The sequence below is a fragment of the Montipora foliosa genome, chromosome 2 (assembly GCF_036669935.1).
Source record: "Montipora foliosa isolate CH-2021 chromosome 2, ASM3666993v2, whole genome shotgun sequence".
Classification (NCBI taxonomy): Eukaryota; Metazoa; Cnidaria; class Anthozoa; order Scleractinia; family Acroporidae; genus Montipora; species Montipora foliosa.
The window spans coordinates 62,775,383-62,790,363 of record NC_090870.1 but is presented as its reverse complement, the minus strand read 5'-3'; the positions used below and the strand labels follow the sequence as shown (position 1 = coordinate 62,790,363).

The following is a 14,981-nucleotide window of genomic DNA, read 5'->3' as shown; positions in this document are numbered from 1 at the left end:
GTAGGTCTAATTAACATTAATACAAAAGAATGTAAAAGTGGTCGCCATTTATGAAAGTGGTCTATGAGAGATCTTTTGTTTTCGTCCACCAGCATGGCGACGATGACGTCATATGAAAACCTCCTATCGGTCGTTGTGGAACATCGAAGGCGGGACAAAACGTGTTCCGTATGTGAGAAACTGTAAGACCACTCATTTTGTACTTTAATTCTATATCTCTAAAACGTCCCGGGTAGAACTCTACTAAAACATCTCCCCCTCCGTTCATTGGGTTCAACCATCAGTGACCACATATCATTCCCAAACGGTGGAAAGTTCTTCGTACACATTCATCTCATGCCGCAGTCTGTTTCTTTATTTTCCCACGGCTTCGCTCACATCAAGAATGACACGTCACGAATCGGGGTGCTCCAAATGGTCACATGAGAGAGTCGAAATTCAAATGCGATCGATCATTTTCTTCGGGGTGCAAATAGTTTAGTGATTTCGGTAGTAAATGGAGCAGAGAATCGAGTGCGTATCAAGGCGAATTTATCGAATTTTGCTACAAGTTTATTGAATGTATTGAACAAACTCAAATATATTTGAATTTTATTGTTAATATGTGGAAATTTTCAAACGCGTATACGCGACTTCGAATATTGACACATTTCGGCAACCATAGACGAGTACGAGCACCCAAGGCCTTTTTTATATGGGAATCTCTGGCGCATAGCACTAATTGGTGACACAAAAATAAAATAATCTAGGATAACAATGCTAAAAATAGTAAAAGCTAGGGAAACTAAAAAGAAATCTAAAACCTATTTACAAATAAAATTTTGCTTAATGACATAGAATCTCAAAGTTAACTATTAAAAAAGCATACAATTGCTCCAGCCATCATCAGTTATGACAGTCACGTCAAAATGACAGTTTGACATTTTGAGTCAATGACAGTTTGACAGACAATTTCCGAAATCTGCCAACGATGACCAATGTAACTGGCAAATTTAAAATCGGTTTTAGTGTATTATCGTTTCAAGCTGGCCCTTGAAAACGTTCCGTTTTGCTTTTTCTGCTTTGCTGTCAGTCTCTTGCCTGGTGAAACCAGATGCATTAAAGATTGCGTGACTGTGGTAAAAATAGCTTTGATGATGTGTACATCGACTGACTGGTGCCCAGAAAAGCACGAGACCAAGGCGGTCAGACGTTTACAAAATAACACATGCATATATTTTGGTTGTAAAAGGACGTGATACAGCATTGCCGAGTTTACTTCACGCGACGGACAAAGGAGCGCTTCAATTTGCTCTTCACAAACCATTGTATTGTGAAGAGTGACATCTGTCAACCTCTTAAAAATGTTCATTCACCCGTGCTTTCACTACCATTCACGCAATGACAATGGAGCAAGCTTATGAGCAAGATATATCTTCTGTTATTCTCGACGATCTAACGGATTCTCCATCAAATGATAGCGTTTTGAGGGAAGATCTCAGTGGCTTTCTTGACGCAGTTCGAGACGGAAATGATTCCGAGGTGCGACTGTACGTTTTGCAGAAATCAGTCGATGTCAATTGCACGAACTTGATCGGAGAAACTGCACTGCAAATAGCGGCAAACAATGACCATCATGACGTTGCCAAGTTCCTTGTTGAACAAGGAGCAGATGTGACATCCGCCCTTCTTCAAGCCGTGGCTAACGAATCGACAGTTTGGGTTAAGGCGTTACTCGATTTTGTAGAGGATTCAAATACACAGAACCATGCCAATTCATTCGAGCAGAACACTTCCTTTGGATTCACTAAGTCATACAGTTCGTATATTTCGCCCTTGATGTTGGCAGCCCAAAATGACAGTACAGAGATTGTTCAGCTATTCCTTCAAAGGGGATTTACAATTGAAGAACCGTTTTTGCATATTAGATCGTGCAAATGCGACAAGTGTGAAAGCTTAGGAAAGCGAATAGGTCGCTCAATTTATCGTTTACACAGCTACCGAGCGCTCGCAAGTCCTGTTTACTTATGCATGTCCTATTTGCTAGATAATTCGACGGAGGAGCAAAACATCAAATCGTCCAGAGACCCTCTGGTGCGCGCCTTTCTACTAAACCGTGAGTTTGAAAACCTCGTGGAAGCAGAGTACGAATTCAAGAGCGATTACAAAAGGCTCTCTAACCAATGTGAAGAATTTGCTGTGTCCCTTCTTCAGAAATGTCGATCAATGGACGAAATAGGGAGCGTAATGGCCGTTCCCGGAATAGAGCAATTGGAACATGTTAAAGTGCGTGGAGGAAAAGAAGCCCAGAAGCTCAGTGTGTTGAATTTTGCTATTGCCAACAAAAACGAGAAGGTAAGTGGCTGCCGTCGTAAAAAACCGTTCATCAACTCGCAATAAAGCATAATCAGAATTATTAATCCGAAGTACGGGTGTGGCATCACCTTCCTTTGCCCTATTATGTTTACATTATAATAATTACTCCTTAACTTTGGCGTGAAATTACATTATTGCCATGGCAACTTTTCCTACAGTGCTAAAATGGCGTCGTATAATTTGTCATCCATTATATTAATAGCTAATCAAATGGTATACTCGTGAAATCAGGGAGCCTCTATGCGAGGGAAATTATTGGATTTTGGTCAAAACACGCGTGAAATTGTTCCCTAATTGCACTCGTCACCATTTGATTACCCATACTATCTTCGCTTGCATAACATTCCCTTCATTTTGCGTGACATTTGTCGTTTTTGATGACGTATTGTGAGAGTGGAGGCAAATCGCTTTTATTTCCGTGCTTACTTGTGCACGGTTTTCTCTTTCTTTTTCAGTGAATTCTCTCCATCATCGACCCTTAAAAATTAAATGGGCTATCCTTTACTGAAACAAAAGAAGGAATCGAATTTTCAAAGAAATGAAGTTCAAATCCAAAAAAGATATTTTACCTCACAACAAGAGTAAAGCAGCTGTTTATCTTTATTAAGGACCGTAGTTTAGGGGACACCTTGTCACGTTAAGTGTCTGTAAATTATATCTTCATGCAACCTTCCTAGTTATGTATGTGCATGTAAGTTTTTTTAAGTGTCTGTATTCCCATGATACACGAGTGATGTTGAGTTGGGGAAAGGCAAGGGGACGGTTTTTTCACTTTCCCAGCATGTAAAATCTCTGTGTTTCTTTTCTGTAGTTTGTGGCCCATCCTTACAGCCAGTTGATGCTGAATTCTGTACTCTACCAAGATTTGGGTGTATGGGAGGATCGAGGATTTTTCACCAAGATGGTCTTTGGCTTGCTCTTTTCATCTCTGCTTCCTTTGTGGGCACTGGTTTATTTTGTGGCTCCAAAGAGCAACCTTAGCCAGCAGTTGAAAAAACCTTTTTTTAAGTTTTTGAACCATGCTGGTTCATTCGTCTGGTTTCTTGCGTTACTTATTTGTTCCTCAGTTCAAGACAAATTTTTCAATGTCCTGGAATTTTCACCCTTGGGTAAGTAAACTCGTGATGTATTTTCCCTATCATTCAAAGCACGTCATCATCATCATCATCATCATCATCATCATCATCATCATCACCATCATTTATTTAGTAATGCAGGTTTAGAAAGTGGAGTCCGAGGGTTTCAAATGACTGGTGCATAAGCGTCACGTGATTTCCCACCACATGAGCTACCTTATTACACGAAATTAACGCTCCATGAAATTGACGCAAATCGTTAAAATTCGCGTTAATTATGTCGCGCTAATTATGTTCATCGTTATTTTCCGCGACATTAATTAAGTGCAGCGTTAACTTCCGTGCTCTTAATTTTCATTATTTTAACCCTAATTTTGAAACCCTTCCAGACAGTCATGACACCTAAAAAAGAATAAAATAAGGGACAAGCTTTTTTTCTTTCCGTTAACCCCCTACATTAATTAGAATTTTGAGGACTGTTTTGTTGACCAGAGGGCTCAGTTTTGTGCTTGGATGTTTGTGTTTTGGTGGAGTGTTGAATAAACTTGTTCCAGTGGTCACCACCAACTGTGTTAATTTCATTTATTGTGAAATTCTACTTCCTCTTTCGCGTTAATTTTCTTTATTCGAAAGTCGTTTTGCATTAATTTCGCGTAAATTTCAAATACCTTAATTTCATGGCACGTTAATTTTCTACAATAAGGTATATCTATTTTTAGAAAACGTAAATCTCGATAGTTCGACCGCCTCTACACCTCGTTGCAGGGACTGACTGATTGAATATGTTTATTTTTGAAACTCTATTAAATTTTTAGCAGATTTGATTACGTAGTTTAGGATACACGACCTATTAAGCTTTGAGCATTATCGTGTTTAAAATAATGGTTACTATCATAAACGCGGGGCCGGAGTCGGAGTATCTTTGAAGTGTTTTTTTGTTTTTTTTTTTTCATTTTCATGTTTTTCCCTTTTTATCGCTCATTTCGATTTTTCTGCGAGCTCAAAGAGAGAGAAACCGAGAGATTACGATACAGACTCCAGTCTTCGCTCGATTTTTTTCTTGCACTCGGTTTTTCGCTCGTCCTGACCGAAGGAGAGCCTTAAACAAGTTAGAAATATATCCGTATGGCTGCTTTGAAACACTGTCAATCGAAAAGAAAGCAAAGACGTACCGCATGTCTTCCGTCAAAAATGTCGCGAGGTCAGACTATTTGTTATAGACCGTAGTTTTTATGATCGCAACGATCTCAGCGATCGTGAAAACAACCACAAGTTTACAAAAATCACTTCCGTGATCATATGGAATCGTCACGCTCTGATCGTTGATCGATGCGAACGCAGAGAGTGAAAAATTTATATCCTTGCGATCGCATTTAAGTAAAGAGCTCCAAAGGGCACTTACCGGGTAAATAAAAAGTGCTTTCAAGTTGCCAAAGGCTCGTCAATGTTTTAAATCGTTTATTAAAGCGGAGAAAGGAAAAACACAAGGGCATACAGACCAGGGTGTAAAACAGCATAGCCACTTTAGGTGTATCAGTCTTAAATCTGTTTGAAATGTTACATTCCGTGGTACCAAAAACGATCTTTATATTATGTGTAATAAAAGTTATTGACGTTGAGTTTGTGTTTTTTATTGTTTTGTTTTTTTATTATTTTATTTCTAGATTTTCTAATAACGGTGTGGATCGCTGGTATGCTGGTCCAGGAAGCCAAAGAAGCCTATCAGCAGGGAAAAGAACGCTACTTGTCCCAGTACTGGAATTCAATCGATCTGTACATGTTAGGCTTTTTTGTAATTTCAGGAGTTTTCTGGCTCATTGGCTATTTCATGAATGTAGTGCAACAGAACGCCTGGGAGATACCCGTTGATGTTGTTTTTAACCAAAGCGCCAAAGAGGTTGCTTATCGATTGGTACTCTTGTCCAACGCTTTCTTTTCTGTTGGTCTGGTGCTAAGTTTTATTCACTTCTCCAATTTCTTTCAAGTCAGTCACTCTATCGGTCCTCTGCAATTATCGCTTGTGAATATGATTCGAGATATCGGCAAATTTTTGTTGCTGTTTCTGCTGTTATTCGTCTCGTTTGGACTCGCGGAGAGAAAGGTGTATTCTCGCTATGTTCAGGCCACAGAAAAATTTTCTGGAAACACAACGGAACACGAATTTGCCAAGTAAGAAAGTGTTGAGCATTTTTTAAATTTAATTTTGGTTTGTTCGTTTCTTTTGTTGTTGTTGTTGTTGTTGTTGTTGTTGTTGTTATTTCCACAGTGATTTTCAATTCATTGCAGTATTAAAGCCGCCAGGAAAAATATAATTCCCTTGGCTCAGACGTAGCAAAGCAACGAACTAATCGGATATCAAAACAAATTATCAATATAAAGCGCGCAAAAGTCATAGGGTTTGCCTCTCAATTTTGCAAAGAGTCAAGTAAAGCTATGATCCTCACAGTTATGGACGCAATTTTAGCAATTGCGTAGAGAATCGACCCTGAAAGATTCAGAACTTCAACGGGGTTTGAACCCGTGACCTCGCGAGACCAGTGCGACGGGTTCAAACCCCGTTGAAGTCCTGAATTTTTCAGTGTTCACTACGCAGTCGCTAAAATTGCGTTCATAACTGCAAGGATTATAGCTTTACTTTCATATCCGCAGTATATGATTCATTTCATATATTATTTCGTTCGTTCCAAAGAGTGATGTGAAATATTATGACCATTCAGAGGGAAAAACCTTAAATAACAATAACCACAACCAGTTTTTCTGAGCCCGCGAGACTGAGCACCCCCAGGAAACCATTGTTTCAACGAAAACCGCTGGTCAGGTTCTGGTCATTGCTGTCTAAGGTCTTCCATGCACAGGAGCCTACAACTCCAATAGAGTGTTTTCGCGTGATGTCACGGCGGCCATGATGGTGTTCATAACTAATCCTTTGGGAATTGGGCTCTGTTATCACGCGAACGTTTTCTTTTGTTTCGGTGCAAAAACAAGGTTACTGATCACGTGAGTGAAAACACTCTATAGCCCGTCCACACGTATCCCGATATTTTTTTAAACCGAGACTTTTTCTCTGTTTTCAAAAACAATACGCGTCCACGAGTAGCGTATTCACCCGTCCACACGAAAACTCCCTTACAAAGCAAGCGCAAAGCTGGCAATTTATGAGTCCGCACGCAGCAATACGGCGCCAATTTTCGTTTGGTGCTTATCGGTGTTTATATTTAGTGTTGTTTACATCTTATAACATGTCGAAATCAGCGAAAAAATGCAATCAACCTTTCTGTTAACCTTCTGTTTAATTGTTTTACGGCCCTTATTGTCGTAGCTGGCACGTAAAGCAACCTAGCTATGTTCAATCGCTTCCTTAAATACTCAGCTTACAGATTTAACAACGTAAAATATTAAACACAATTGCATGCAAGCTATTAAACTTGAGAGAAGCCCAAGCCGTAAAGACAAAACTTGGCGATAGCTTTTCACGGGCGCGCATTTGGAGAAAATGTTCACTCGTGTAAAAAGTTACTTAACATGTTGCATATCTGGCGTCGATGCCACGCGTGACTAAACGCGCTGAAAACGGTACCGCACACTGGGGGAACTTGCTTACGCCAAGAGTCACGAATGAAACTTTGCTAATTAAGCTGATAGCTCTAGTTTGCGCCGGGCCTTGTATTGTTTTGACCTGATTGAATCTCAACAGTTCCAAAATAAAGAATAGGCCTTTTGCAACAAACGATCACATGGTACAAAATCCGCCATGCTGGAGGGCAAGCTCATTATTATTCCCCCACTGGAACATTAAAACAAAGGCATGTCAAGCTTGACTGGTTCAGGTCTCTTTGTTTTATGTCCCAGTGGGGGAATAATAATGAGCTTGCCCTCAAGCATGGCGGAGTTTGTACCATGTGATCGTTTTAGCAAAAGGCCTATTGATTGACTGACTGTCTGACTGACTGACAGACAGACAGACAGACAGTCATGAGTTGCATATGCGCTTTCTTGTACGCACACAATATTTTAAGCTTCCTCTGAAGAGTTAGCCGTCTGCCTTCCCAATCTTTTCCTTTCGGGGCCGGGTCATGGAGACGACTAACACACCACACTAAACAAAGATTAAACAAATGTACATAGAGTGGTGCTATAGTTCAACAGAACTTTTTTTCCCCTTTCAGAGTAGGAGGAAGCTTGCGATATTTGTTTTGGTATGTGTTTGGAATGTCGGACTTAAAAGACTTGCAAACTACCGAAGACTTTGTCATCACACAGTACATTGGGGAGGTGTTGCTGGGACTTTACGCCATTGCTTCAGTTCTGGTGGCAATTAATATGTTGATAGCTATGATGTCAAACACTTATCAGAATGTTGTGGTAAGTGCTTAAGTGCGAGATTTGCTGAATTGTTCATTTAAAATTGGCCATATTATTGAAACTGGCATGCTTTACAAGGCCTTATTATTAATACATGAAAAGTTGAATGAAGAGGAAACCTGGAAGAAACAACGAGTCCTTAATAGAATCCGGTTTTCTCCCGAGTCCTAACATAGGCTAAACGAATGAAACAATATGGATCGAGAAACTATTTTTTTCCCTCAAATATTTTCTTCCTTTTCTTAGATACGCGTCTCTGTAACTCTCCACTTTCTCAAATCTCTTTAACCCCCCCCAAAAAATTGCATTGGCATTGTTTTCGACTTTATGTCCCAAGAGAAATTGAAAACAATAATTATGCAAAATTTAGGGGGGTTAAAGAGGTGTATTATGGGATATGAGAAAGTGGAGAAATATATATATATATATATATATTCAGGTGTTGGGGTGTGGTGGAGAAAGATACGTTTTCTCCTAGAAATACCTCCCGAGTTTTATCCTCCGAATAGCTAATAAGTATATGCTCAGTTATCTTATCTTACTTTGATTAGTATCATTGAGGTATACACCTTATTCCAAAATGGCCGCTGATTTATGCGGATACAAATTGGCCCTTCTTGCGTCGTTCAAGATAAAATATTCTTTTGAATTTTAAGCTTAAGAACGAGGCATCAAGGGCTTATTTGAATAAAAACAAAAGAATATTTAAATGGCGGTTATTTGGAATAAGGTGTATGTAATTCCTTATCAAGCGGATTATCTTTCATTTTCAGTTATGTCTGTGTATCTTGCTTGAAGGTGAATATCCTTCCGATTGTTAGTTGACCATTTCATACTCTTCGGTTTTTGCTATTGTATTCTAGTGTTATTTACTTCCTTTAGTGAGTTTGGCACTAAAGTATTACAAAAAAAAATCCCCGAACATTTGGTTTTTTTGGCAGTATTTTAGACGTGTTCTTTTTAACAAAAATTGTGAATCTGGTTCGTCGGAATCATGGGCGTTGGCGTTTGGGAGAACTATTTTACGCCTATTTTACAAAGAAGGTCACTTACGAAGCATCATCTTACGTGCAAAAAAAAAAAATGGCGAGAACGTAACAATTTAGCTCGATTGGAATCGAAATATTTTGGCTGACGCTCAGGAATTCGCCGGTCTGTTTGAATGGGAGTGGTTGCACAGTACTAAGCTCTGTAACCACTTTGTTTAGAACGGCCCTTTGATCGGAGTACAGCGTCATAGATATTTGGAAGTTCAAGTCCCTCGTTCCTGTTCAGCTAGGGGCGCTAAAACGTGATCTCTCGCTTTTTTGTACGTGATGTCTTCATAATGCAGAATGAACACTTTTCCTTCCAGCATCATCTTAGTTTTATTTATTTAGAACGACGCGGACATCCAATGGAAATTCTCAAGAACTCGAATGTGGATGCCATATTTAGATGAAGGCAATGTGATGCCGCCGCCTTTCAATCTTGTGCCTCCGCCACACGTGGTGTTCAAATTTTGTCGACGAGTCTTTACGGTGAGTTGGCAAGCAAACTCAGCATTGCATTGCAGTTATTGATATTAGAGAGGTTACGCCTGACGTTTACGGCCAACGGTAAACGGGAAACGTCAGGCTCCTGCTTATCATAAAAGCGTGAACATTCTCTCGTTTTAACTTGTCTCGTTCCTTTGAGGAGTTGCTTGATATCTGGAGCTAACAGGACTGAAATAAGCTAACATCAAGCAGGGTTCTTACATTTTTGGCAAAACCCTAATTTCACTCTGACGTTTGCCGATTGGCGTAAACGTCATGCTTATCCTCTCAATTAACGGTGTAATGCGCCTGTTGCTCGGCAACGCGGTCGACAGGACAAGTGAAAAATCATAGTCGTAGACAGGATTTGAACCTACAACCTCCGTAACACCTGTCTGATGCTCTATCACCACTACCCATTGAGCCACTACAACTCACTGGAGACTGCTATCGAGAGCCTCAATTTCAAATACAGGAATGATGGAAAGGTGTGGTTGGCCTGTGGGAAGAATATGATACAAGTCGCTTGGCAACGGGCGAAAGGATTACTGAAAAATCAGTCTCAGACGGGATTCGAACCTACGACCTCCGTAACACTGGTCGGATGCTCCACCCATGAGTGTTACTAGAACTCCTTGGGAGGGAGAGACTCGAAATGGGAATAAGCTCCATTCCCCAGTTATTCGTCGTATACCTCACTGAGGAGTGTACCCCCAGGCTTGGTCACTTGTGATCCACTTGAAATAGTTCGTATTTTATAGCACTTTTTCGTTAATTACTACCTGGAAAAAACTCGAAAGGGGAGTACGCTCTGTTTCTTAGTTAATCGACGTATACCTTACCAAGGTGTCTAACCCCGGGTTAGGTCACCTGTGATCCACTTGGACATTTGTATTTTATAGCATGTTTTCGTAATCACCACTTGAAACCTAAGATAAAGAAGAAATGGGGCGTGGCTACTCTCTTAATAATGAAGAAGGCTAAGCTGAATCTGAGCTATTTGCTTGCTTCATCTGTTATTGCTTTGTCACTGTAGTAAATGTACGTATTGATTCATTATTTGCAGCATGGATGTCGTGGGCGACAAGGCGTCTCAGCGTCTAGAATTAGAGATGTCGTGGTGGACGCACAAAATGTGAGGCTTTATTTTCAGGTCCAGTTGATCATTTTTGCCCTCGGAGTTTCGATTTTTTTATTTGTTACTAATAGTAGCCAGTTTTACTTTTCATATCAATGAGAACTTATTTCCACAGAGAAGACTTCGCAATTATTAGTGGTTTGACAAAACGTATCATGTGTTTGAGAGTCACCACTCGGTCCCCCTGCAATATCCCAGAATTGCCACATTTATCTTTGTTATGTTTTCCCTCAGATATTGTACCCTGAATTGTGCTACCCAACGAACGAGTTCTTTAAGAGCCGTAAAACCCTTTATGTCGTCGTGATATTGTGAAGTATTTTTCCAGATCAGCTCAATTTTACTTCTTTTTCATGTTAACAGCGCCGCAAAGTGATGAAGCTCTTGATCCAGCGGTATCTTGTAAGTTTTAAGAAGACAAGGAACCATGCCTCCGCTCCTGAACTGCCAACCGACAATCAGGCAACTGAGCTTTGAGAGAGCAACAGACAGAAGTGCTTATTGGTCAGAAGGCCGATTTCCTTTATTATTCAAAATGACGTAACCCGTTCACTCAAGACTTGAAACCCTCTTATCTCTATTTTCTTCCTTTTTTTGGGATTTCTACTGTAAGCTTGCAATCCCGCACTCTCTTCGTACATGCTGACAAGTCTTTATCTTCTCGTACTGTCTCTTCTTAAGAAAACGCATAATTGGCTACGGCAACGTTAACGTCAACGCCATCAGTGTCGTCGTCAAGGGTGTGCAATATGTCAAAGTGTTGTGCAAGAGCTGCATTGGCCAACGCAGTCTACCGCCTAATAGTCTACAATGGTAACTGAAGCCTGTTAATGTGGAGTGTCTAGATTTTTATTTCATTATGATCGCGGGTGCTCTCGGGAGTTGCAGCTTGTTCAAGGTGCTGATGATCAGATGTCATGTTTCCAGAAATGCACGTAGTCAGATGCATGTCTAATTTTGACATCCAACGCACGGTGTCCCTGATCGATCGATCGGGCGGTCGGTTGGTCGGTCGGTCGGTCTTGGGTGATGTCATGTTTCCAGATATGCACGTAATTAGATGCAGGTCCAATTTTGAATCTTGCATAGTTGAATCTATCGAACGACCTGCCTCGATTAGCTATGCTACCTGCGGGTCGTTCTCATTGTTACTTGATATTTTTATGAAAGAAAACAGCTTCATGTATCTTAAGCTAAAAGCATTGCTAACCTAGCAAATAGTTAGCAAAGGCTTAGACTTAAAAAGGGACACTGTGTAAGATGTCAAAATTGGACCTGCATCTTTTTTCCTGAAAACTTGAAATCACAGCTGGAACCCCCAAGGTCACCCGCCATCACAATGAAATAATCTAGACACTCTACATTAACAGACTTCAGTTACCTTTGTAAACAGTGTACATTATTTGGGTGGAGACTGGGTTGCATTGGCACGAACAATCTTAATTAAATTAGATAGACGTTAGAGAGATCTAGCCTCGTGTTTGCGGCAAACGGCAAACGCGATGTTGAAAGCTAAGATTTAACAAATTGATGTCAGTTTTTCATGCGTTTGTCCTGTTATTGATCATCAATTTCGTCATAACATTGTCAAAGTAGCTGCGGATCGCCTCGTGGATCCGCAAACTACTTTGGCAATGTTACGACGAAATTCATTGCCAATAACCGTGACAGACGCATGAAAAACTGACATCAATTTGTTTTTTTACGATAAAAAGAGGGTAGAGGAGTCAAAATCAAGTCAAAACACGAGAAGAACGCGAGACAAAAATGCGAGAAACTTCAATATTGCGTCATTATCGCATAAATTTTAAAAAGTTATGTGTCTGCTGTCCGCTTATTGACAATAAAAAATAGCCAATGAGCGCGCGAGAATTTTGCAGTCATTGTAAAAAAAGAGTTTTGCCGTTTGCTCGTTTTTTTTAAATTTCAAGTCGGCCACTTCATGCACGTTGTTGGATATAATTCCACTTTTTGCGGCAATACTGTTGTTGTAGCTAGCGTCGTTTTTCCTTGGCAGACTAACGATTGACTTTTCCTCGCGTTTTTCGTTCGTTGTTCGTAAGTAAGCGCATTTAATTTCAGTTCACGTTAAACGTTGACCTTAGATTTTTTACGGTAAAGCAAAAAATACCTCAAACGAAAGAACGATTTGAAACCAGCAAACTAATTGAAACAGCTTCCGCAAGTTCGACAGAGTATTTTCTGGGCGGATGGATTCGAAGGTCCTTTAGAACAATGTGTGATAAATTGTCATTCAATTTATCAAACCTGCTTGCGTTGGGAAATACATTCCTTTATAAGGTTTTCAATTATTTTAGGTAGCCTTTGCATGCATCGACGATAGCAACCGGCCAGGAAAAACTTAGTGCTATCGTAACTATTTTGAGAACAAGTTGACGGAGTAACCTAAAACTTAGTTGACGTATAGGAGCCCTGTTGAGGTAAAGATAGAGAGAATGAAAGACTGGGCCGGGGTTTACAATATATGATCAAGTTGTTGTTGAAATTTTAAGTTTGTTCGTTTCAAGTTGTTTTTTTGCAGAGGCATGAAGGAAATGTACTGAAATGAATGCTGTAGTCAACCTAAACCTCGTGTGTTGCTGTCGCCATTGTCCATTGTAATGTTAAGGTGTACTTAGAAAATAAAGACTGAGACTTTTTGTGCACAGATTGAAGATACACGAATAAGAACAGAAAGCAAGACCACTCTCACAATACCGTTTCAGGGATGCTTGTTAACTAGAAATAGACTACTTTCATAAATGGCGACCTACTTTACATTCTTTTGTCTTCACTGATATTTTCAAAATTACAACCACACTTTTGAGTTTTAAGAACATGTTTCGATGTTTGAAACATCGTCATCAGCCACAGTGAGTGTAACAATATTTTTTACAAGGTGATCCGTATATATACATACTTAAAAATGATTCTGATAGAGTGTTTCGTATACAGGACAAAGGCTCTCGATTTGTACTAATTGATGGATGTAAAAGAATACGAGGAAAAAATGTTTAGTCAACTCAAAAACTATTTGCATTATAAATCTTTCCAATTAAAGTACTACGTCAAGTGTAGACGTTAAAATCATGTAGCTAAAAATATTTGTTGCGGTGACGGTGTTTCGTCGACTTTTCTTGCGGTGATGCGGTGTTCGTTATTATTATTTTTTTGTGGTGTTGCGGTGCTACGTGTTAACGTAATGGTATAATAGATAAAGGTCAGGCGGAATCAATTTTAGATGTTTTTTGCGAAAAACGTCGTGGCTCTCCCACTTCCTGAAATGCCTTAATGCATTGCCCTTCAGAATTACCCAAACAAAAATATCTGACCCTCGGGGTCATCAACAATCAAAAGAGTTCTGAACAATTTGAGAGGCTTTATTGTCTGTGAGCGGAATGGCCGACCATGTCAATTTTATGAGAAGGATTACACTTGTCTACCAGCGCTCTTCTTCCAACTCGACGACCATATCCCGACTATGGCAAGCTGCCAACCTTCCATTATCTCTCTAGGAGTGCAACCCCCACCAAAATGGCCGTGAGCCGCACGACTTCCAGCCTCGAGCTCAGATTAAGCAAATGTTTGCGGAAAGTGAACAAGTCAGTGGGGATAGTGAGGCTATTAGAACGTTTTCAGATAAATACATTCCACCCGAAAAGCTTGTCGCAGAGTATGCTGAGCACATTGCCCAGATAAAAATGAGCAAGGAGAAGAAGAAAGAGGAGACTGAAAGGGAGCGAACGCAACGGCTAAATCGGGAGTACAATGACATTGACTGAGCTGGACTGTACAACTCAGATAAGCTGTTGCCCTTGAGGGTGGACGAGCTATCCTTGTGCTTTTCTTGTCACAAGATCACCTTCAAAGGTAAAAAAGCTGAAAAGGTCGCAATGATCAAAGCGCACTTTGACAGCTGGCTGTACAGTTCAATGGAGCGTCAACAACCTTGGCAGCCCCCGCTAAGAAATGTGAGTTAACAAGGGACCTCATCACTTGTCGGTTCAAGTCCGAGTAGCTTAAGTGACGAATCCTCACCGAAGACTGATTTTATACCAGAACCCCGCACGGAAACATCAAAATATGGGCGAAAACTGGCACGGGTCGAGAGAGACAATTATGTTAGTTATGAGAACATAGTTTTTATACATAACTTTTTCGACACCCGTAAATAATTTAGATTAGTGTATACCACACAGGTGAATAGTGCTCTCCGCGCACTCTGATTGGCTAACTCGGAGGTGATTATCCAAGTTCTATAAAGGTTTTGCCCGGTAGCCATGTTGCATGGCAGGAACAATGAAAATTTTTTGCATTAGAAAGAACACTTGTTCCCATGGGAAAAAGAATCTATTATTCCTGCCATGCAAAACCTCTATTCACCTCCGAGTAGCCCGCGAGAGGACAGAGAAAAACTCTGCACAGAGTGGGAATTGAACCCACGACCTTCGGGTTAGATCACCGCTGCTCTACCGACTGAACTACAAGGTCAGACGGGAGCAACAGGCCGTGGGAACTGAAGATGTTAAAGTC

General features: G+C 40.3%; 1 protein-coding gene across 1 annotated transcript; it reads left to right on the top strand.

Moving 5' to 3' along the window:
* The first annotated feature begins 230 nt into the window (after positions 1-230).
* On the top strand, positions 231-13,528 carry LOC137984999 (short transient receptor potential channel 6-like). Its single transcript, XM_068832390.1, has 7 exons — positions 231-2,334; positions 3,167-3,464; positions 5,096-5,600; positions 7,598-7,793; positions 9,173-9,313; positions 10,377-10,445; positions 10,812-13,528. The coding sequence occupies exons 1-7, from the start codon at positions 1,381-1,383 to the stop codon at positions 10,923-10,925; spliced, it is 2,277 nt and encodes a 758-aa protein (XP_068688491.1). The 5' UTR covers positions 231-1,380; the 3' UTR covers positions 10,926-13,528.
* Positions 13,529-14,981: the final 1,453 nt, after the last annotated feature.